Source organism: Pelodiscus sinensis, chromosome 6 (assembly GCF_052426305.1).
Source record: "Pelodiscus sinensis isolate ZL-2025 chromosome 6, ASM5242630v1, whole genome shotgun sequence".
Taxonomy (NCBI): Eukaryota; Metazoa; Chordata; order Testudines; family Trionychidae; genus Pelodiscus; species Pelodiscus sinensis.
In genome coordinates this window covers 33,212,845-33,237,931 of record NC_143057.1, presented here as the reverse complement: position 1 = coordinate 33,237,931, position 25,087 = coordinate 33,212,845, and the positions used below count along the sequence as shown (strand labels likewise).

General features: G+C 43.9%; 1 protein-coding gene across 6 annotated transcripts in view; it reads right to left on the bottom strand.

The window, feature by feature from the left end:
* Window positions 1-25,087, bottom strand: part of TJP2 (tight junction protein 2) — a 104,943-nt gene that overhangs the window by 26,832 nt on the left and 53,024 nt on the right. For all 6 annotated transcript variants that reach the window (XM_006137846.5, XM_006137845.5, XM_006137850.5 and 3 more), the window contains 4 exons: window positions 6,540-6,593; window positions 4,076-4,200; window positions 2,376-2,478; window positions 1,054-1,636 (listed from right to left, as the gene is read on the bottom strand). In XM_006137846.5, coding sequence (XP_006137908.3) covers window positions 1,054-1,636; window positions 2,376-2,478; window positions 4,076-4,200; window positions 6,540-6,584 — 856 coding nt within the window. In that variant the 5' untranslated portion in view covers window positions 6,585-6,593. Of the gene's footprint in view, window positions 1-1,053; window positions 1,637-2,375; window positions 2,479-4,075; window positions 4,201-6,539; window positions 6,594-25,087 lie in introns of those variants that run through there.

Sequence of the window (25,087 nt, the reverse complement as noted above, 5' to 3'; positions counted from 1 at the left end):
GAGCACTGGCTCCTCCCCCACCCCTGCTGCCTCTCATACAGCAAGGGGTGGAAGGGAGAGGATGAAGAAGAGTGCATATAGTTGACAGGCTTAACCAATAAACCCACATTCATCGGTTAATCATGTAGTGGACTACATGATGCCATCCCTACTATGTGCACAATACATATCTTCACGTGCTTTTTGTAAACTTGTATGATCCTGTCATTTACAACATTATTTTTTATAAAACAAAACATCAGCCTTCCCTGCTCCCCCATCAGTGCTATTGAGATAGATGCAGTGGTGTGTTCCAGATATAGAAGAATGGGTTTCCCCCCGTGGAGAGATCATGTACAATATGCCAAGTGCCCCCAAGAGCAGATTTCTATAAAACCCAGGAAAACAGGATTTATGAAGTGAAATGCTGACACCAAGCAATGTAAAGTTAAGTTTTGTTCTACCACATATATATTTTTGTGGCACTGTCAAGATCACCCCTCTCCCCACGCCCTCCAAAGCTTTGTCGAAAGTTTACTTTTTAATTACTCTTTAATGACGAATGAGCCAGTTCCAGTTTGAACTAGAACCTCATTCCCAAACCTGAACCATTACAGGTGCGTGTATCCATTTCACCCAAATGACCCTTTTGCAAGCCCCCTCCCCTCCTTCCAATAAAGCAAATAACCTTAACTAACCAAACCCTAAAAGACAGGCAGCCACTCAGGACACAGCAGGTTCTCTGGACAAGTGCCCAGCATAAATTTAAACACAATCGAAGTTGTGGATTCCATCAGGATTGGAAGGGAGGAAAATCTCGTGGGAGGTAAAGAATGAGAGTGCACAGAGACCTGGAGAGATGAGAGCAGTGAGTGGTACAGGTGAAGAGGACGTCCCATGTCCAAGGACAAAGAGGAAATGTTAAAATGTGAGGAGGAATCTAGGTAAGCAGTTGTGCATAGAGTACTAAAACCACTCATCTGATAGCCAGCAGAGGAAACAGCATTTTCCCCTTAAATCTAACCCTTCCCCCATTTCCCTTCTCCCCCTCATGCCTTCCTGCACTCCAGCTACCTTCATTGGATTGGCTTTTTGTTAAGAGAACACTGATAGGTCTATCCTGGTATTGCCCTCCTGGGTACTCATGGTGGTGTCGTTCAAACGAGGGGCTGTGGGAATTCAGTCTGTCCCGACTACGACTCCTTGCTTCCTTGTCGTATCTAGGGTCAGGCTGATGTCTATGACTGTAATCCCTGGGTGGGCTATAGTCACCAGCACCACGTTCATAGCCATCATCTCTGTCAATGCTCCTGCCACGGCTCCTATCTCTTCTGCGTTCTCGGCCCAAACTTCTCTCCCTATCAATGCTCCTGCCACGGCTTCCATCCCGGCTGTAGCTTCGCTCCCTGCTGTGGTCTCTGCTGTGGCTTCGCCCTCTATCTTGATCTTTTCGGTAGCTCCGATCAGGGCTGTTTCCCCAGCTTTGGCTGCGCCGTCCCTGGCCACTATGCCAGCTCCTATCACTGTAGCCACTTCGAGCACTCTTGCCATCAAACTCTGCTTGGTCATCCAGTACATCAAAAGCTCTATCATCGTAGTCAAGAGAGGGGCTTCTCCTTAGCACGGTGAGCTGAACTTTCCGTGGTCTTTTCACTACCTGTGTGAATTAAAAACAAAACAAAAGCAAAGAAGAGAAACAACCACCTCTCAATACACATTTTAAATCATATTCCACGTGGTGAAGATCTCCAATGCTAGGTCACAGAAACAAGAGCTCTGCGCAGCTTATCATTCAAACCACTGGAAAGTGACATGGTTAAAATTCTATGTCAGTTGTTAGACATATCCCCCCTTAGTTTCATCCATCCCCTAACAGAACAAGCACGGGGGGTTTTAAATTGCTTACACAGCATAAGATGATAAAATAATTTTTTGTAAAGCTTCTAAAAAACTGGGCTGTGCCCAAGCCAACACTACTCTCTGACTAAGGGAGGTACAAAACATGTGCTAAGCCTGTTTAGATGTAAGCTCTTTGGAAAGGAACTGTGCAATTTGTGTCTTGTACAGCATGTTGTCTGCATCCTAATATGGTTAAGATACTGTATTAGGATTCAGGAGAGCTGAGTTGATTTCCCTGCTCTGGCACAGGCTCTTTGTGGTACACTGGGCATGTCACCTAATCTCTCCTTTCTTCCCTTCCCCCTCTGTCTGCTTCCGTTCTCCAGCTGTGAACGGAAATAATTTTCCCCTCCTGATCCCATGCATACTTTGGCTTTTTAATTTAAATTCCAAGCTCTTTAGGGCAGGGATGGTTTTACTGCGTAAATAAACTATACGCCTAGCACAGGGGTTATAGGTACAACAGTAACACAAAGAATTTATAACTGTTAACTTACAAGGATAGCCACTTTCCCACTTTTTCTCAACTGCTGCACTGCAAAAGAATGAGGAACATTTTCCATCGAAGTCCCGTTAACCATGACTACCCGGTCATTTTCTCTACAAAACAAGTTCATGATGGATTAGAAGGCAGATCTTTTAACTTTCAAATGAAATTCCACTTTTGTTCTGAATGTCCTGTACATTCACTAACAAAAAACAGAACACAAGCTATTCTTACACATCCATGTTGGTTTATATAAACTGGGAGATCCTAAATATGTCAACAATCTGAAGGCTTCTTCCAGTATTAACTCATTGATTGTTGGTGGGTTTTGGTTTAAATGTCTCTACGTGTGATTAACTGATATGCTGATTCCAGGATCAATAATAACTTACAAGATAAGGTAAGGGTGGTAGACCAATTTCCATAGGTGAGATGAGCTTTTGAGCTACATAGAGCTCTTTTTCATGTCTGGGATGGGTATTTGGGCTGTCCAAGGAACCATTCAAGGTCAAATGGCCCTTTAACATCCTTCCAATGAATGGGGGGGGGGGGGGAGGGGAGGAGGATGAGAGAAATCCAGCTGGGGTGTGTGTGAGTGAGTCTAGATTGTTGTAATAAGCCATAAATTCAGTGTGTCTATAGAGTCCATGAATAAATGACTATAACACTGCATACACTAACTTACAAAATCTGTTAAGAGTCAAGGGGTGCATTCTTGTACAACCTTGGCACACATTCAAGAATTTCACCTCCAGCAGAGGTTTCCAAAGCCAATTGGACCTCAGCTTTTATTCCACCTGATGTTACGGCTTGAACTGTTACAGCCACAACAACATTCCACAAATGCTGTCAAGCCCTGTTTGGTTACTGTTCTTGGCAAGGTTACTACATTGTTCTCTTACCAATTCCGGAAGAAGATTTTTTTGGCTGTAAACCAACTGTGCTAGCAAACACACACATCACACTCTGGACATTAACCCATAGCTAATCTAGATGAATATCAGCAACTAGCTAAATGTTATGGGGAGAGAGTGGGGCAGATTAATCTTGAGGGGGATGTGAGCAATTAACCTATTTTCTGTAAAATTCCCACCATTACAGCTCTACAAGTAGGTAGCCCTAGTATAGGCAAGATGATACAGTAACTGAAACAGAGGCAGACACTGCTGGCTGCTGTACATTAGAACCCCACAGTCCTCCAGCTGGTGGAGCTACACAAGCAGCACAAACAGTGGAAAGTTTCATGAAAACGGATTTAGTGTAGACAATGCCTAAATGAAAACATCATGCGCAAACATGGTAAACATGGAAATAAACTGGTTCAGATATTGTCATGTAAAGCGGCAACATTATGACAGCATCTGAAAGCTATTATCAAGGACACTAGGAATGTGAACAAAACTTCCATGAGAAAGTAATGTCTGACAATTTTTTTTTCTTAAAAACACACAAATAAGACATGCTTTATGTATAGAGCAATATGACATCTCTAAAGTAGATTAACTTGTTTTTGAGATAAAGGGGGAAAATAAGAGATATGATTTCATTAAAAATATGGACAGTTGTCACACAAGTCTACTGAAAAAAATGCCTTGGATCAAGTCACTGGTGCAGGCTCTCAAATCAAACCTGCTATTTTATGAAGGCTTTATTCATTCCCTTTATCTGCAAAACACTCCAATCACAGAGGATAAAAGGAAGCACACTTACTGAAGAAATCCATCTGCTGGGCCACCTGCGAGTACATCTGAGATAACTATGGATGTTTCGCCATTTTCAAAATGAGGGTTATCTCTGCCACCAGATACTGCAATCCCAAACCCTCTTTTTGAGTCCTAAAAAAACCCCATACACATATACATAAAACAGAACCAAACACTATCTCCATGTTGAAATGTAATAGAGATTATGACTAAAACAACAGACTATCATCAAAGAGACACACACTTGAGATATATATGAACTGCCTTTTTCTAACATTGCATAAAATAGAATGAAAAAGCAATCCACAAAGTAACTGATTTGGTGTTTCCACTGTGAAAATCAAAACTGAGCAGGCACGCCAGATTGTGCCCAATAAAAAGGATAAGGGGACTTGTGTCTTGTTTTTTCCCCCCCAACAATGGTAGTAATTGATTTATACAAACTGAGAATCAGGCCCTTTGCATTTTTTTGCATAAATGCAAATTTAAGATTGCACAGTAATTTAATCAGTAAATCAGGGAAAGCCAGGGACTAATGTTAACTAAACCATGTTGTGTGTTATAATATTTCCTATTTCTGTTTTTCCAGTTAAATGTGACACTTACAGTGGATATAACCAAGTGTAAATGTACTATGTACCATCCAAGGCACATAGCATGTGCAGTGCACTAAGAAAACATTACTGTCCAAGCCCCAAATTGTGCATTTCTTGACTGGATTTAAGCACCGTATTTAAGAGTGGATTTTTAAGAGGTTTTACATTTGCAATAATTAGCACACAATGATGACATTTAGATTCATGGAAAAGAATAACTTAGCATGAGTAATTATTCCTCCTCTTCATGAATGAAGATAAAGTCATTGCCAGCCTGTGTATGGGCATTACAAACACTGCCGTTCAGAACTAAAACCACTTTAAGCTACCCCAGTAATCTGGTTGGGAATGTCCTCTGGATTTTAAATCTGCCTTTACATCTCCAAGAAATGAAGAGTTACATGCATTCCCTTTGCGGAGCCACATAAATGAAGGCTCAGTCTTCTGTAGCAGATAACGAACACTAGCTGGTCACTGCATACAAGACATATTATTTCCTCAAAACATTATATTTAAAGGGGTGTTGATGGTTGCAAAAGCCAACCACTCAAAATTTAGGAAATCAGAATTAAGGCTGCCTGTGCAACCTTAAATTTGCCCCCCTTGTAGGTACACCTTATGCTACAAATTTTAATTATAAGATCATATGCTGTTTTTGTACAGACTCCTGCTTTATTCACTACTCAGGACAGAAGATACTCTGAATGAATCAGCATTGTGTAGCGAAGGTGGCTGTTGTCCGTAGAATCTTTGCCTCACTTGAGCACAGCAGGCAATAAATTGTAGAAAAAGCAAGTTGTGACCTCTAGCTGATCCCTGGTGATCCAAACAGCTTGGGGGGGGGGGGGGGGGCAGAGTCAGGGAGGAGAGAGAGAAAACAACATCTGAGCTGCTCTATTTCACGCTGGGGCCTGGCATGTCCAGACAATACAAAATGTGCCCCAAATGTACAAAATGTGCCCAAATGTACAAAAATATGTGTTTTCAAAAGATAAGAGATATCGGACATTGCCTTTAATAGACGAAAACTGAGAGTCCTACATGCTCGTGTAATAGCAATACATACATTTGATAATCATGATTAAGGCTAAGATTTAGTCAGGGGTATTTTTGATAAAGGTCACGGTCAGTCCACGGGCAATGAACAAAGATTCACAGCCTGCGACCTGGCCATGACTTTTACTATAAATACCCATTACTAAATCTCTGCTCCTGGGCCTCCCTGCTCTTGGGGGCTGACTGACTACTCCTGGTGTCCCACTGCTCTGAGGCCCTCAGGGAGTGCTCTCCTGATGGCTTTCAAGGCCGTTGCTCCAATTACCCTGCTATTTGGGCAGTCCCCAGGACCACCTTCGGGACAGATGTTTGGGCGCTTTCCCGGGCTGCTGCTCCAGCTGTCCCCAGAACAGCTGATGCTCGGGAGCTTCCTGGAGTCAGCCACACCAGCTGCTGCAGCAGTCACAGAGGTCATGGAGGGTCATAAAAATCGGTAACTTCCACAACCTCTGGGACAGCATCGCAGCCTTAACCACGTTTACAGTATTTTTTTACCTCAGACTCTACTCTTCAGTATAATGGTATGATTTCTCAATGTATTTGCAATGCACCTTCACATCTGAGATTACAGAGTACCCCAAGTAACTATATTTGCTCTATTGCTTTTGTATTAGGATAGTAAATTGCATATTTACTTATTTGGCTGATACATATTGCATTTGGACTGTTATTGCACAAACTGAACAGTAATAAAGATGCCATTTGAATGCTGTCTTAATTTCAGCTCCAAATATGTTAATAAATCTGTAGTAGCACATGTTTAAAATAAAAGCAGTGGTGGAGCATTTGAAAACTAAAAATACAAACACAATCTCTCACCTTTTGTAAGGTCACAGTGTACTGTTCCCATATCAGCTCTTCCATGCCTGGGGCCTGTAACACAAAAAAAAAAAAAAAAAACCAAAAAGCAATTAACCAATAAGCAACATAAACAACCACCCTTAAATTAAAATCTGGAAGACCTTATTTCAGAAACGGTTAAAACATTTTAAGTATTCAATAGAGTCAGTTATAGAACACATTTGTTTTTATGTCGAAAGACAATGAGACTAACCAAACACACACCTTTGTGTGTGCATCCACATATGTAGGCTCATACACTCTGGTAACACCCTGTGCAGTGACCAGATTGATATAAAATAAATCACAAACTTGTTGCCATTAAGTGTCTGGATTCTGAATATGGACAAAATACAGCAAATTCAAGACCAAGGCCAACTGAGAATACATTCATAATAAAGCTCCCAATCAATGACTGGAAATCTTACCTTTTGGATTCTACACCATGATTAATAAGATTCCAATGCTAAAAGAGTACAGGCAGTCCCCGAGTTACGCTTACAAACGGGGCTCTCTCGCCCCGGAGCTCACAGGCAGCAGGACCGCCCAGAGCGCAGTGGTCCCGCCACCTCGACCTCCGGGGCGAGAAAAGCTGCCCCGGGTGCCCCTGGTCTGCTGGGGACCGTCTCCAGCAGACCAGGGACACCGGGAGCAAAGCCAGGGAGGCGTAGGGGTCCCGCGCCTCTGAAGCTTTGCTCTGGTGTCCCTGGTCTGCTGGAGACGGTCCCCAGCAAACCAGAGGCACCGGGAGCAAAGCCGGGAGGCGGAGGGGTCCCGTGCCTCTGAGGCTTTGCCGGAGCAAAGCCTCAGAGGCGCGGCACCCCGCCGCCGCTGCGGCTTTGCTCCCCGTGTCTCTGGTCTGATGGGAGGGGGGGGCGTGCAGCTAGTGGCCCCCCTCCAGCAGACCAGGGAGACGTGGAGCAAAGCCCGGGGCCTGTGGTAGAGCAGGTGGGGCGCTGCCGGTTGGTCCCGCAGCACCGCTCCTTGGCGCTACTGGACCAACCCGGCAACACCCCAGCTGCTCTGCCCCAGGAGTCCTGATTCAGCCGCTGCTGAAACTGACCAGTGGCTGACTACAGGAAGCCCCTGCCCCGGGCTTCCTAGAATCAGCCGCTGATCAGTTTCAGCAGCAGCTGACTTGGGGATGCCTGGGGTTCTTAAGTTGAATCTGTATGTAAGTCAGAACTGGCGTCCAGATTCAGCCGCTGTTGAAACTGATCAGTTTCAGCAGCGGCTGAATCTGGACGCCAGTTTCAACTTACATACAGATTCAACTTAAGAACAAACCTACAGTCCCTATCTTGTACGTAACCCGGGGACTGCCTGTATTTACAAGTGGAACATTCCTCCCTCCCCCCGCATACAGATGCTAAGTTAGCAGCAGTAAGTGTTAGGAAGATAAAAACATCCAAGCCTAAGTAAGAATGAAAGATGCAACGTTGATGTTAGGGAGCCAGAGTAACAGACTTGGCTGGGTCAAAAGGAGGCCACAGTGCACCATAGTCTCCCTTCTTGCTGAGATGCATCATAGGAGTCACATGGCTGCTGTGCACATAGGAGATCTCTCTCAGTGTGTCTAGCCCACAGAGAAAACTGGGATCATGAAGTACCCAAGCTACAAATCCCACGGGGTACACCAAAGTAGGACTTCTGAATGGAAATTTTCTGTTTACGAAAATTATTCAGTTTTTCAATGAAAGTAGGCTAGTTTGATGGAAAGCAGACACTTTTTTTCCAAAAATTCTGTTATGCAAACCCTCCATTTCCCATAGAAAAAGAGTTGAAATAGAACTTCGACCAGCTTTAACAGCTAATCAAAAATGGGGTAATGTGAAGGAAGGATCAAGTGCTAAGTCTCTAACCTTTTTAAGCAATGTAAGATCTACCTCAAACCCAAATACCCTTGCCCCGCTTCCTTCATGCCCCTTCTCCAAGGGCCTGGCCCTGCTCACTCTGTCCTCCCTCCCTCTGCCATTCTCCCTCCCTTTCACCAGGCAGGGGCAGAGGGTTGGGGCACAGGCTCTGGTCTTGGGCTAAGGGATTTGGAGTGTGAGGGGCTCTGAGCTGAGCCTAGGGCAGGGAGTTGGGGTCCAGGAGAGGGTTCAGGGCACAGACTCTGTAAGGGAGTTTAGGTCCAGGGGGCTCAGGGCTAGGGCAGGGGCTTGGGGTACAGGAGGGGGTTCATGACTGGGGCAGGGGTTCAGAGCAGGCTCCAGCTGGACACTGTTTACCTGAAGTGGCTCCTGGGTGGTGGTGCAATGGGGCTAAGGGAGGCTCACCCCCGCCCTGGCCCTGCACCACTCCAAAAGCAGCCAGCAAACTCCCTCCATCCCAAGCCCTGTTGTGCCTCCACCCCGCCGTTCTGTGGAGGTAGCATACAGGGTGGGAGAGGGGCACCCTGTCAGTGCTCCTCCTCTCCTTCCCCTGCTCTGCACAGCAAGCAGGAGGCTCCCAGGGGAGGGGGGCAGCTCCAAGGCAAAGGGCAGGAGGTGAGCAGCAGTGAAGGGAGGGGCAACTGAAGTGCTGTGCTTGACAGCCTCTTGGCCAAGCCAGTCAATATCACTTGTAAGAGACGCCAAGATCTACCAGCAGATTCCAATCTACTGGTTGGTGACCACTGTACTAAGTGTAGTGTTGTTTAGGAAGTATAGTTAACACTACAGTGAAGGCCCACTTCTGTTAGGGTATCCCCATCTTGTTTAACCTGTTAGCTCCAGCTCCCCTACCTGTTGATGGGCAGGAGCAGCCCCGCCACTTCCTCAGCAAGGGCTGCTCCAGCCTGGCCAGAGCAGACCCTGTCTGCACCGCTTCCCCCTTCCCCCGCCACAGGCAGGGGTGCACCCTCTCGGCTGCTCCCACAACCGGCTGTACCTGGGCCTGCTGTAAACAGAGGCTGCTCTGACTGGAAAGCTGAAGCAGCCTCTGTCTGCAGTAGACCCTACCCCGGGGCTGGAACAGCCCACTTCCCACAGCAGGCAAGGAGCTGTTCCAGCCCTCACCAGTTCACTGGTAAGCCTCACCTGCTGACCACGAAGCAAACTCTTGTTTCTATTCTTTTGGATGGTCAAAGACCACATGAAGTGTCACAGGCAGAGAATCCACGAGGTAGAGATTCTGGGTGTACCTGAAAAGGACTAGGCTGCTTTGCTGTTGTATCACTGGATAAAAAAAGCTTCAAAATCTCTACTCTAAACATTATTTAAGGAACACCCAAAATATTCTCCACTCTTATCAAACAATATATAATACAGAAAAGCATATTAGCATACACCAATACAAACATCTTCATAATAATGCACAACTACTGTCTCTAAAAATGGATAGATAATCAATGTTTTCTACTACGGAAGTGAACCGATCCTACAAATCAAGGTCTAAGAACTGCAACAACAACAAAAAGTCAAAGCGGAGGTTTAATGGAGGAGAGGTGGTAGTGTTGAAACCTATAGGAATAAATATTTTAAACCATCTGCCTTCTCATCTAGCCTAGAGAGAGTTAAAATCATTACTATTAAAGCATTCTTGCCCCGGGTTGAGTAGATTAACCTACTTGCTGAAACACATGGTCAGTGAAATCATCATCTGTCAAATAATGGTGCTTCCAGCTATTCCCATGTCACCAGCTGGCTAGTATAACTAGACAGTTAAAATGCTGCTGCTAGTCACTATTTTGTTCTCTCTACCTTCTTTCGACATGTGGGAGAATCATGCACAGAAAAAAAAAATCCCTGTGAACTGATGCGTTTTCTGTGTTTTTCTAATTTGTTTGTTTTTTTAATTAGATGCAATACTGGCTTGGATCAGAGGGATCTCAGCTGTCAATTCCATCTAGCAGTTTCCCCTCAAAGAGAGCCTTAGAAATGAGCAGCTATCAAGTGATCCCTAAAATTGGAAGGACAAGCAGGCGGGCTCAATTTCTGCAGCAACATGTCTCTGTTGGCTAGTAGTGGTAAAATGTGATAGGACTCCTTGCCTTGAAGAACCAACACATTTTTAGTCAGTTACATTTGGTGTATATTTCAAATTGTCTTATGCCCCCGCTCCTCCCCCAGAGTCTGAAACCAGCTCTGGGCATATTAAAGTGTCCAGTGATGGAAAGGAAAGGAACAGACTAGCCTAGGTCAGAGGAAGCAGGCTGGCCTAGAGAGAACGCTCCATGTTTCAGAACACAAGCCATGCATTACAACACCAGACCCTGACCTCCCCACAACCCAAAGAAAGCTCTGGAGTGGTGAGGAAATTAAAGCAGCAAAATGCATGTAGAGTTTATTGTTTTTGTACAGATGTGTATATTTCTTATGTGGTTAAATAAAGAGCAATTCTGTGTTAGAACATGGAGACATATTGCACAGAAATCTATGCTATACCCACCATGTGGTCCCTTGAAGAGGTGAAGTCTGGGTGAAGTACTGGGAAAAAGTATGCTGAACTACAGCAGTATTCAGAGAAGCTAGCATTGATTCCAGGATCTGGCCTGGGAACTACATGATATCAGCTGTCAGGACAGGGTGCTAGAACGGATCGCCACCTTGAGATGTACTTCGTGACAATGGGATTTGTTCAGACTCAGGAGACTGAATATCCAGAAGCAAGGTCTCTTCACAGCTATCTGGTAGTCCGCCAGCAGTGGAGCCTGACCAGATCAGTGTCAGTGGGAAAAGGACACAGTCATGCTTAAAAATATGTTAGCTGGTCATGAAAAGAAATTGAGGAAGGAAAAAAAAATCTATTACCAAGCTAAGAGAACTAGTTCTTGATACACTGATAAAATTACACAGGGTATATAATGCAGTGCACAGTACTAAATGGTCACGTTGGTAGTCTACAAGGCCCTGAAAACATCTGTGCTGCTCTAAATCTCCAACTAATAATCTCTTGAACATTATGAAGTGTACTGCTGCTTGCCAGTGCTGAGATGCTAACCAGTGATGACAGACTAATGGAGAGAAAGAGAGGGAGGGAAAGACCACCAATGTTACAAATCATCATCGGAGGCTCTCTGATTGAATCAGAACTGGGATTTAACCCTCTGTCACAAGAACAAAATTCCTGCTTTGTTAGAAATCAGTATCCTAAGGCAGAAGAGGAGCCTCTACTGTAAATGCACTAACAGAAAAGCAATTTTTATCCTTGAGACATGTTTATGTCATTAGCTAGCTGCAGAAAAATGCAAAGCGGTTACTGCATTACCCCCACACAAAGAAAGAACTGCTGACAAGAAGCACAATCAAAAGAAAAATCACAATTATCTATAAAAATTACCAAAGTAACTCTTTGGAAAGTTTACTTGGGTTTTCCTTCAACTAAAATTGTGGTGTTTTCTATGTAAATGAAACTCACTGTAATTAGCCAATATTAATTCAGTAGTGATTTAAGCCAGTGCAATACTTCTAATTAAAATATCACTATCAGGATTTGTTTAAATATTCATGAGGCTCAGATACGAAGATGACAGATACCTTATTAATGGATCACTAGTCCCTTGATTACAAAACTGAGCAGAGGTGTACATTTTGAATGACAGTTAGCTAGAATAATAAAAATTATACTGTGTATAAAACACACAACCCTTGTTGATAATTCTCATATATTTATACAATGTCTTATTACTGAGTTACCAAACACACACTTTTTAAAAATACCTGGATGTGAAAGTGTAGGGAGGGCTTATAACAAAGTATAATGTAAAAACAACTCACGTGCCCTTTTAAAATCCTCAACTTTTTCACTGCATGTGCCCACATTCTCTGTAGCGCTTGAGCTGTCTTCATTGTTGCAGGGTATATAATCTGTTAGGGGACTCTGAGCATCCCAGTCTTTTCATCAGTTTCCACCACTCAACAATGTTATGTAATTCTAATACAATAGTGGCCTACATACTCCACAAATCCTGCTGTCATTTCACACAGTAACACATCAAAATGCAAAGAAGAAAATCTGCTAATACCTAAACAAGCTCCACTTATGAGACAAAAAATAATCATAATTTTTTAAGACAATTAACTTTAAAGGTCTGAAGACGGGTTTTAAATGCTAAATAGTAACGCTGATTTTTTCGTATAAGTGTACTTGAAATTTTCCGACAAGATCATTTAAGATGTACATTTGTGAAAAAGGTCTGGCTGTGCTATTAGTATTTTACATTACCCGTGACTAGAATAAATCTTAATGCTGAACTGTTAGGACCCAATCCTTCAAATCCTTATGGACCTAACTAACTTTACAGGAGTGAGTAATTCTACAGAACTCAAGAGGTTTACTAATGTATGTAAAATTATTCAGGTGTATAAATGTTTGCAGGATTAGGGCCTTATGTAGTTCCAGCAAACAAGAAGTGAGCAAAATATTAAAGAGGAGTAACATGCCAATCTCACAGTGCCCGTAAACAGTATTTAGGAAAAAACAAAAAGACGTAAATAAAAATGGGACAAAAAATTAGACATACATCCTGCCCCCAATTACTTTACTGTAAAATAAACCATCAGTCCATTATCAGTGAATGTTGTAAACTTTTTGCAGATTTATACTCTCAATCTTTCTTCATAGGCTATATGTAAGAAAGCGTCACATAGAAAGATATTTGTAGCAAGCTTAGCACATTTCAACACAGAAAAACAGCTTGTAGATTTTATCTTTTGGTGTTGGAACATTTCAGTGTTGTAAACTGATGAAAATTCATGCAACACTGGAAAACATGAGGTCATTTTCCTGCAGGACAGGAGAAATGCAGAGCCCTGCTTTGCAATCTTGCCCATGTAATATCCCATATTTCTCTGCACTTGCCAGGGGGACTAGAATAGAAACACTGCTGAATTTCCAAGCCACAACTGCCAACAACACACTCTGCTACATCAAGAACCGTTCCCTCTGCACCAACAAGGAGAAAGGGTTCCTACCTCCCCCATGAACCTGGGACTTTAAGATGGGTTTTGCCTCCCACAGGAGTGGGGTTACTCAAAATAGCTTCACACTTTAAATTTGAAATTTCATTGTTTTTCCTCCACCAAGACAACTAGTGGCGTAGCAAAACACAAAGCTGGCCTGATTAAGAGATGCCATTCACCCATAATGTGCTGCAAAATGGGGCCTCCACCCTCCAAGTGCTGTGCTCTCTGTAGGGTTACCAGGTGTCCAGTTTTGAACCGGACAGTCCAATATTTGAGATTTCTGGTCGGGAAACAAATTGAGAAAATATAAGTGTCCAGTATTTTCTAAATAAGATGTAATGTAGATTGTGATGTACTGCCAAGTGTGTCCAGTATTTTTGTTGAAACCATCTGGCAACCCTAGCTCTCTGCCCTGACTTGACAAAACACTTAACATTCAGCATGGAAGGAATCCTACTTCAGCCAAGTACTTTGCTAGATCAGGGCCAGACTATTCAGGAGCTTGTAGAACTGAGCCCTAAGAATTGTATATGCTCAGCAAGTGGATGGCCGGGGGGGGGGGGAGGGGAGGGAAGGAGGGAGGGGGAGGACAATAGGCCACAACTAAGTAAAATACACATACTCCACCATGTCCCCATACATTACATTAAAAAGTCACCAACAAAAATGGTCAATTGCAAGAAATCCAAAGAGGGTGCAGGTCTGGATGGAGACAAGACTGTGACATCACTAATACAGAATGATCAGAGACCCAGAGTCAGATCATTGATAAAACTACTGAAGTAGAAGAATGGGTTAAATAAAAGTAAAATTGTCAAGTACACACGGTCTGGCAGGGCATGTAGGAACAGAATTTAGAATAAATAAATAAAAAGCCCACCAAAAGAATATTTTTACCTGTAAATAGTGTTTCTGTAGCTCTGATGTCTTCTTGTTGCTTATTTTATTTAAATAGCAGACAGCAGGAACAATTACATGGAAGCACAGATTTTGGCATCCACTGGTAGCCCTGTCTTGGCTGTCCTCTTTTCTCCAGATTGCATGTCCATAGCATTCCAAACACAAAGTAAATACTAAATAGGAAAACTGTAACCAAAAAATGAAGTAAACTGACAGTGCCTAACCCTGGGAAGTTAAAAATTTGCTGAAGGAACCAGGATCTATATTCAGAAACAGACCTGCAAGCCACATCTAGTTGGACCAGGGGGAATAGTTAAAATAGAGAGGTCCTGATTTGCTTGGGTCTTGCCAAACTTTTTGTACAGCAAAGAAACTGAGGGAAAGAGAGATGAACGTCTGAGTATGCCAGAGCAAAAAAAGCATCTATACAAAATGCTTGCCTTTTCATACCTGTGCTGCAACACAAAGGAAAGTTCTTCTCGCATATATCAAGAAATAGGCACCAAAAGTCAGGTGTTGAGTAGGAGACAGACTTTTGGACTTGTACATGTTCAGAATGAGATATTCTAATATCTTCAGAATTGGAACTCACCAAGCCACTGGTCAGAAGGTGTTCTGAAGCAAACTACTCTCCAAATGATGCACCAACAGCTCCATATCATCTGGCCTCAGGTGGGCTGCAAAGACGGTCTTCATCTTGCCAAAGTGACATGGGATCAAAGGAATCCACTACAGCAGGCGGTAAGTCTCTTGGCAAAATTGCCACCATTGGGAAGTGGATGAAATGCAGAGGTAAGATTCTTGATGATCCACAGTTCACGTGGATTCTAGTTTGGACTTCTTTTGGGAGACAAGCTGATTTATCCATGTCAGGATGTGAAGGTTGCGCCCTGGTTCCCTGTGGCGCTCTAAACAAACAAGTTCAATGCTTGTGAACCTCTTCTCCGAGCGGAATGGAACAAGGATGTGAATATTTTGCAGGTGATGCACAGTGAGCAGGACTATGTCTCTTTTCCCCTAGGCCTTGGGGCAGCAAGGAGAGGAAGATATAAGGGAAAGTGGCAAGTTCTTGACCGAGGGGGGAATCTTAGAAAATAAAAAAAGAGAAACCTGTGGTTGGAGGCAGTTTCTTTCCATTGATGAAGACAAACCGAAAGCTTCCCCCTTGTTGCCACCCTTCATTGTGGGAGAAAAGAGTCAGAATTCTTGGTGAGGCTGGTATTTGTTGGTCCGACCTCTTCCCCTGTAGCCAGAGAAGTGAACAGATTGGTTTCCCGAATACCAGTATCGATATTTGCCAGGTCTATATAAGGAAGCAGGATACCTGACACCCTTGTTAGATCTGCTGAAGGCGAGGGAGGAATCAGAGGCCTGAGGTGTTTCTTGATCTCCTGGATTTACTATATTTTTTGAAAGATCCTTTAATGCCTGGTCTAAGGTTTCCCCAAAGAGCTGACCCCCTTCATAAGGAAGGCCAACAAGTTTGAGTTTGGCTGACAGCTCCCCACCTCTTAAGGGATGGAGCCAGAGGGCTCTCCTGGCCACAGTGAGAGTTGCTATGTTATGAGCAGCCAGGTGGAGGGAATCCTGGGCTGCATCATGAAGATAGCGGGATGCCAGGTCACAAAGGGTGCACATCTTGCGAGATGACCTAGAAACAGGCCTTTTAAAGTGGCACAATAATTTCCTTAGCCATTCCAACAGTGACCTAGCTGCATAAAGGGAGTAAATGGAGACTGAAAGCTGGACGGTAGCAAATTCATAGGCACTCTTTAGGCCCTCATCTACTTTACGTTCTAAAGGGTCCTTGAGAACAGTTTCCCCCTCAACAGGGCAAGAAGATTTGGTGAAGAGAGATGCTATTGCTGAATCAACTCTTGGTGCAGAGGCCCACAGCTTACCTTTCTCTGGGAGTCTGTAAAGCTTAGCCAGATGAGCAGGTAATATAAACTGAGCATCTGGAGCCTGCCAGATGTTTTTAATTAAGGCACTGATGGATGGGTGAAGGGGGATGGTATCATCTGGGTTCTCCTCCTCAAGATGAAGCCATTTCCTCGCAACATTTTGTGAGGTAGAACATTGTAGCCCGAGTTGCTTCATAAAATATTTGCACAGATAGGGTAGATCCTTAATCAGGAATCTTCGAGACGAGTCTGTTTCATCTGGCATTTCCTCAGGCTCGGAGGAGACCACTTCTCCTTCCTCAAAGGAGTCAGAGGAGATTTGGGTAATCTTGGCAGAGGATCTCCCCTTTACTTCTATCAGGGATTTTCTGGATGAACACGGTTCATATGGCCCTTCCTCAGGTTCAGAGGACATCACTTCCCCTTCCTCAAAGGAGTCATTTATGAAAGGAATCAGGGACATTGCTTGCATTGAATTCCCATTGGCTGATAATCCTTTATACTCTCTGCCATTCATCTTCACTTCCTTTGGAACTCTAGGAGCTGAAGTAAAAGGAACCGCTTTTGTGCAGGCAGGGCTGTGAAAGCCTCTGGTCTGCTAATCTTGGCCGGGAGTGCTTGGGAAGCAGGAGCCGTGGGAGCCTTTGCTTTCACAAATGCCTCAATGATAAGAGAGGCAAGGTCTGGCCCAAAAAAAAAAAAAAAGTGGGAGGCAAGTTCACATCTCCCACAGAAAACCTTGGAGCAGAGGGAGGGTTAGGAGGAGAATTTCCTACCCCCATGCTGCTGAAATAACTCCTTGAAAAGAGACGCTGACTGGCATTGAGAAGCAGGGTACAAGATTGCTGAATAACTCAGATATTCCTGGAAAACTGAGACAAACTGGACCCATAAAAACATATAGTCTGGTACCATCAACTAACAAAACATGTAGATGGTATTGTGAGCTTTCGTGGGCACAGCCCACTTCTTCAGATGAGCGGAGTGTTGGATGTCCATCTACATGTTTTGTTAGTCTTTAAAGTGCTACCAGACTACTTGTTGTTTTTTTAAGTTTTTCCCATTACAGACTAACTCGGCTACCCTTCTGGAGTTTTTGGACCCATAAAGGTGGCTTACAAAGGATGAAAACAATGGGAACACTCTGGCCTTTCTTCTCTCCCAGGTCCATTCTGGTTAACTTAACAGACCTTGAGAAGAAGCACAAGAAGTAATGTGCAATTGCTTCTCAATGAAGCAGAGAAAATTGGGGAGACGACAAGGCAGGACAACAAGTAATGATGGCACAGCGCTACATGCAACATGACTGGTGCTACCACCTGCCATTCAAACCAAGCAAGGAACTGCCCTTCCCTCCAGTTGGATGTATTGGAAGGCTTCACAAGCTTGCAGTTTGGTGTAAAAATCGAAATCATATCACCCCAAATCAAATAATATATATTACTTATTTCATGGGTAGTCATACCACCCTATATGTCACTTGTTTAGCTAGTGAATGCCAGTCCTTGTAAAACAGGACATGTCTTTCACATGGAAAGTAATCTGGTGCAAAATTATTTGTTCAAGTCCACAACAGGCGTCTTTTTAAAGCCTTGGTCCATATAGCACCACAGATCTTTATAAACTCCAATTTTACCAATGGAGACACCGAGGCATAAAGAGGAGAAGTGATACAGCCATAATGGACTTGTCTGAACTGGTAGACAAACAAGATGCATCCTTAGCGCTTGGTGTTAGCTTGTTCAAGTTATCGAACACAGAGTAAAAAATGTTAGTGCATCCAAGGCAGAGTGTAGTTTTCACACAAGTTAGTAGATCAAGGTAAATCCTAGCCCACCCAAACTCAACTTGTTAACATGGGTGAAGGCTAAAAACTGTGCTGACTTCACTGGGATTTTACCTTGTGTTAGTTAACTTGAGTAAACCCAACATCAAGAGTAAAGATACACATTTTTGCAGAGCTGTCCCAAGGGTATGGCAAATCAAGGTCACCACAGCAGGCCCCGCGGGCCAGCACCATGGTCCCAGAAATGACATATTTGTCTCTTGTGAAGCGGGCTCCACACTCCACTGGAGACGTCCCTGCATTTTTGCTTAAGGAAGACACATGCGATTTCATTGACAGAACCAGAACCTGGGACTCTTCATTCCCAATCCAGTGCTTTAGCCAAGGGATATAAAATTTCAATGAATTGGCTAATTAAAACATCTATGCAATTTGCATCGACTATTCAATTAGTCGATAAGGGCACCTCCGCCTTTGAAGTGTAGCAACAGCCCTTAGGGCTGTTGCTACACTTCAAAGATGAAAGCACTGTGGGGAGCATGGGGCCAGCAGGGGACTCAAGCAGTCCCCCACTGGTGCTGTGTTCCCTGCTGCATTTCAAAGCAGCAACATTGCATGGAGCCTGGGATCAGCAGGGGATTCCCCAGCTGATCCCAGGCTGCACAAAGCATTTCAAAACGGCAGACCCCAGGTTCCACGCGGTGCTGCTGCTTTGAAGCACCCCCCCCTCTTTCCCCACTCCTGACTGCCTCTTTCTGAGAGAGGCAGCAAGGTGGGGGGGGAAGCGACTAGTCAACTAGTGTCTCGACTATCTAATAAGCATTTGCTTATTGGATAGTCAACTAGTCGTTCACATCCCTGCTTTAGCCACTGGACCAGGTACCTCCCATATTTCTTTCCTTTCAGGAGCAAACTGCCATCTTTTGCAAAGAAAGGCTGACTTTACAATAGGAAAGTTAGGAAGAAACTTGGATTCATGATGGAAGCTGAAGTCAGTGCCACAAAATTCTAAGGCCACAAAATTTCAAGGTACCACATTTCAAGAAAGGGTACCATATTTCAGGAAAGACGTGGAGAAATTGGAGAAGGTCCAGAGAAGAGCAACAAAAATGATTATCGGTCTAGAAAACATGACCTATGAGGGAAGACTGAAAGAATTGGATTTCTTTAGTTTAGAAAAGAAAAGACTGAGAGGGGACATGATAACAGTTTTCAATTAACTAAAAGGGTGTTACAAGGCAGAATGAGAAAAATTGTTCTCCTTGACATCTGATGAGAGGACAAGCAGTAATGGGTTTAAATTGCAGCAAGGGAGGTTTAGGTTGGACATTGGGAAAAACTTCCCAACTGTCAGGGTGGTCAAACACTGGAATAAATTGCCTAAGGAGGTTGTGGAATCTCCATCACTGGAGATATTTAAAGAGCAGGTTGGATAAACATCTGTCAGTGATAATTTAGACAGTGCTTGGTCCTACCATGAGGACAGAGGACTGGACTTGATGACCTCTCAAGGTTCCTTCCAGTTTTAGTGTTCTATGATTCTATGGAAATTGGTGGTTGTTTCTTGTTGCAGAATTCTATACAGAATCAGAGGATGAGAGGCAAATACAGGATGAGTGTGCTACAGAATACACAGGGCAGAGACTGTAGTGGACATGGGTATGGTCATCACACTGCTAAGAGTGGGTTTAGATAATTTAAAGGAAGTAAAAAGTTAAAAATAGTCTTCAGATTTTAAAAAAATGATTCCCCAATGACATGAAATAAAAGCTAAGTCAAGTATCATAAATAGAAAATACTATGAAAGGTGGTAATTGATATATTTTCCCTATTATTGTGTATACTGCATAATCCGTTGCATATTTTTACCTTTTTTCTTTCACTTGCACTCAAAACTACATCAATAAAATGCATTGGTTACCATGCATATAATGATCTGTGAAGTGTTAAAATTAGGACACTATATAAATAAACAAATGTATTTATGTTATAGAAATGTTGCTAATCTCAGCTAGGCTTGTAAAACTTTGGTCTGATCCACTTTCTTCTAAAAATGTGAAGGCTAAGATATTCTAAAAAGTGACACAGAGCAATCAGGACCCTATCAAATTCACAGCTATGAAAAATGCACCACAGACAATGAATCGTAGCCTCCCCCAATGAAACCTGGACTTTTGCGTACCTACACTCTATACCAGAGGTTCTCAAACTTCATTGCACTGCCTCTCCCTTCTGACAACTAAAAATTACTACACAACCCCAGGAGAAGGGACTGAAGCTTAAGTCTGCCTGAGTCCCACTGCCCTGGGTGTGGGGCCTAAGCCAAAGGCTAATCTCCGTGGGTGGGCGGGAGGGAGAAGAGAGGGGAGACTGCCCTAGACAGAGGGCCTACAACCTGTGCCCTACCACCCTGGGCTGAAGCCACAGGCAGTGGAGCTCAGACTTTGGCCCTGAGTGGTGGGGCTCAGCCTTGGGGCTGGGCCTCAGGCATCGGGACTTAGGCTTCTGCTTTGGCACTGGGACTCAGGCCAATATAATGCTAGCCCAGGAGATCCCATTAAAAAACAGGGTCTGACTCACAGTTTAAGAACCAGTGCCCTCTACTATACAGATTCCCAAATGGGAGTTGCAAAGGAATCTTAATGTTATTTTGGGGGGTTGCAGTATTGCCATCCTTACTGCTGTTTTCAGAGCTGGGTGGCTAGAGAGAGTGGTGGTTGCCGACTGAGGGCCGAGCTCCACAGGCAGCCATGCAGAATTAAGGGTGGCAATACCATACCAGGCCATCCTTACTTCTGCGCTGCTGCTGGTGGCACCTCTACCTTCAAAGCTGGGATCCTGTTTTGGAAGATTACTGTTGGGGGGTTGTGGTACCGTTTCTGCTGATGGTAGCATTGTCTTCAGAACTTTCCAGCTGCCCAGTTCTGAAGACAATGCCACCATCAGCAGAAGTGGTACCACAACCCCCCAACGGTAATCTTCTCACCTCCTCCACAACCCTTTTCTGGGGTCAGGACCCTTACATTACATCACCATGAAATTACAAACACTAAAATAATAAAAACTATTATTTTTAAAATCTAGTGACTAAAATGGTCAGTGAATTTAATAGAGCCCTTATCAAAATGTTCTCATTTTCAAAGTCCTGGGGCATAAAAACAAATCCATGTAAATATATGTCAAGTTTGAAACTGAAAAAAATCACTAAATTTTCAGGAAAAAATAGTTGCAGGAGTTCTTCTTCCACTATTTCTTATATTACTTAACGATTCCCCCTCTACTTATTTTATTCCCCCCCTTTTATTAACTTTTCAGAGGTGTTTGTTTAAAATTGTCCATCTCTGGAGATGTGAATTACTAAAAGGAAAAATACATTTAATCTAGAATATCAGATGAAAGAGACAACACATTGCCTTCCCTCTCCCTTTTCCCCCTCCCCCAGATTAAAATTAAGAGAAGAATTTAACAACAGGAGTTGAAACTCTCTCACATGGAAACCTAAATGCATTGACAGAAGTGTACTCACAGAACAAGGGAACTATAGCATTAAATGCTGAATCCCTAAAAATAGAAAATCCATCCAGTGGCCCATTAACTATTGAGAGATCACTTCTGTATATTGTGGGCCTGATCTTTAGTTGACATAAAGCAGCATAGCTTCTTGTCCAGATCCAAGGCATGTACTTAACAGACTCCATATTCCACTAGATGGTGCAATGATACAGATATACTGTACAAGGCAGGACACTGACTCACATGCAGAGTTAAGCTGGAAACTAGAAATTTGTGTGGTGGTGGGGAATACACTGAAGATAATGACAAAGCAGATTTGATGCAAAATAACGTAAACTTTTGTTGGATTTTTCTGCATATTATTTTTGGCCAGAGTACCTCAATAAGGCGCTTGTGCAAGGATAACTTTCCTTACATATCTTTGCAACAGAGTGGTCTCAAAATGAATCTGAGTGAATAGCGTATTATACAATTATTCAAGCTATATTCCAGAAAAGAGACCAATCTAGGAACTTTTCTTATTATTATTTCTCTACTTAATATTCCTCTAGACTGGTACTTTTGAAAATATCACCCTATATTTTTTGAAGTGACTTTCATCCAGTCAGCTTTCAAGTCACATATTTATTTCTCTGATGTCATCCTGTGTATGGCTGGAGCCAGTCTCTAAGCCATATATAAGTCATACAGGCTGTCTACACTGTAAAAGAGGCCTAAGGCAAGAAGTCTCAGATTCCAGGTCAATTGACTAGGGTTTATGGTACGGGGTTAAAAATAGCAGTGTAGCTCCAAGACCCAACTTCCCCTTACCGCATTACAGAGCCCAGGCTCCAGCCAAAGCCCGAATATCTACAATGCTATTTTCGGCCCCATAATGTGAGGCTGAGTCATTGACCAGGGCCGTTAGAGTTGCCAACCCTCCAGGATTGACCAGGAGTCTCCAGGATTTAAAGATTATTTTTTAATTAAAGATTATGTTATGTGATGAAATCTCCAGGAATACATCCAACCCACATTGGCAACCCCACAGACGCTTAGGGTATCTTGACACAGGATAAAAAAATCCCTTTGGCTAGCCTTAGTCAGCTGATCCAGGGAGGGGGATACAAGATGCAGGGCACAGCTCTGGGACTCTGGATTACATTTAAATTAAATACTCAAATCCAATACTTTAAACAAAGAAAACACCCCACAACAAAGCCATGACCTGAAAAGGTTCCTGCCGCTAATCGTAAGCTTGTAAAGCTACTTTTACCTTTTGAAAGAGACCTTGTTCCTACCAGCACTTAGCACACAGAGAATAATGTTACCACTAGGAGTAGTCCCATCGAATTCAAGTGCACACAGGGTTGGAGCCTTGGTCTTCATTCTTACCATGGCAATGTAAGTTTGTACCTGCGTGGATGGGGGCAGAACAATTTGCAAAAAAGTAGCAATAAAAATAACACTTCAGGCCTTTAAACTCTGAGCCAATATCAGGGCATTTCTTCTTTAAGTTAAGAAATCCACATACCATCTTCCCTCTGATTTGGAGTACGGGAAAAAAGGCGGAGACAGATTTTTATTTCAGAAAGAAATGGAGATTATTTCTGAAACAGCAGAATTCTACTCTGTGTATATGTACTTCACTAGGTATTACCACGACAAATGCCCCATACCAATATTAGGGATGTTCATTATTGTATAATTGAACAGTTATGTAACCATATGAAATCTTAGCAGTTACATGATTATTCGATAGTCCCCATGGGTGGGGCTAGCAGCCAGTGTGTTCCTGGTCCCACTCCCGGGGAACCTGCTGCCACCCTGCACTGCTGCCTCTGTATCAGAGGCAGCAGCGGTGGGTGGGAGGCAGAGCTGGTCTGTGAGGGGAGCCAATTTAAAAACCAGCGCCCCTCATGGACTGGCTGCCTGCTGCTCTGAACTGCTGCCTCTGTATCAGCAGCAGCATGGGGTGGTTGCAGCTTTTGTCCCGCGGAGGAAAGAAGGGGAGAGGGGAGTCAAAGCTCCCCACAGACAGGCTGCTCTGTGGGATGCGGAGCAGCCTCTGTCCATGGGGAGCTTGGACCCATCGTGGACAGAGGTTGCTTCACGGAAGTCTCCTCTGCCTCCACACCCCCCGCGCTGCTACCTCTGATAGAGGCAACAGTGTGGGAGGGAGGAGGGCAGGTGACACCGGGGATCCTGTGCTGGGGGGAAACCATCTTTTAAGCCAGCTCCGGCTTCTGCCTGCCCTCCTCCCCACCAAGTAGGAGGTAGCAAGGCAGGGGCAGGTGGATCCGCAGAGCTGATACGTGCAGGGAGCTGTCTTGAAAGCTGGCTCCTCGTGCGTATGGGCTCCAGCCTACTCCCCTCACCCTCTGCGCTGCTGCCTCTCTATGACAGGCACCTCATAGCAGAGCCTCATAGCAGAGCACCGGCTCCTGCTGCCTCTCTTCCCCACTACCTCTGAGTACAGAGGGTGAGGGAGGTAGGCTGGAACCAATACACACAAGGAGCCGGCTTTCAAGACAGCACCCTGAGCATATGGGCTCCACCGACAGAGGCAGCCGGAGGGGAAGGGAGAATGCGTGTAGTCCACAAGATTAACTGCTATGCCTAGGGTTTATCAGTTAATCGTATAGTCAACTACATGCTGACATCCCTAGTCAATATAAATAAGAGACTATTTTTAAATTGGAAACAGGATGCAGATCTTAACCAAACACAGCTGTGAGGGACACAGCAACTGCAGCAAGGGAGGTTTAGATTGACCATTAGGAAAATCTTCCCAACTGTCAGGGTGGTTAAGCACTGGAATAAATTGACTAGGGAAGTTGTGAAATCTCCATCATTGAAAAGTTTCTAAGAGCAGGTTAGACAAACACCTGTCAGAGATGGTCTAGTCAGGGAAGCTGACAGCCTTGCCAGGCCACTGGGCAAGATGTGTGTGGGAGGGGAGGGGAGAGGCCTTGGGCGGGAGGGGTGGGGCTGGGCAACCAGACCTCAGTGCCTCCAGGACCATGGTACACCCCTCCCAGCTGTCAGAGCCACCCAGGGTAAGTGTCACAGAGCTCCAGTGGTGATTCAAAAGGGCACAGTGCCTGGATCCCTGGGCCCTTGTAAATCGCCAGGCCCCACAGCAAATTTTCCCCTTTATCTCCTCCTTATCTCCTGGGTCTAGAATATTTAGTGCTGCCCTGAGGGCAGAGGACTGAACTAGATGACCTCTCAAGGTCCCTTCCAGTTCTCTGATTCTATGATCACACAAACCCAAAACTTTAAAAAGTCATGACAAAAATGTGGCATTGTTTGTCACAGTGGCAGGTCAAAGAATAGGACGTCAAGCAGTTTTTTTCCCAAAACTCTAACCAAGAACCATGATGAAATTAGGCTGTACTTGTTCCTCTATTTCCCCCAACAGGAAATAACCAATTGTTCAAAATCTAGATGTGGAACAATTTGAACTAAAAAAAGCAGCAGTGTTTCAGCCAATAAAAAGTTATATCCTGTTTTTAAAAATAGAACCAAAATATTTTACATTAGCAGTTATCTTTT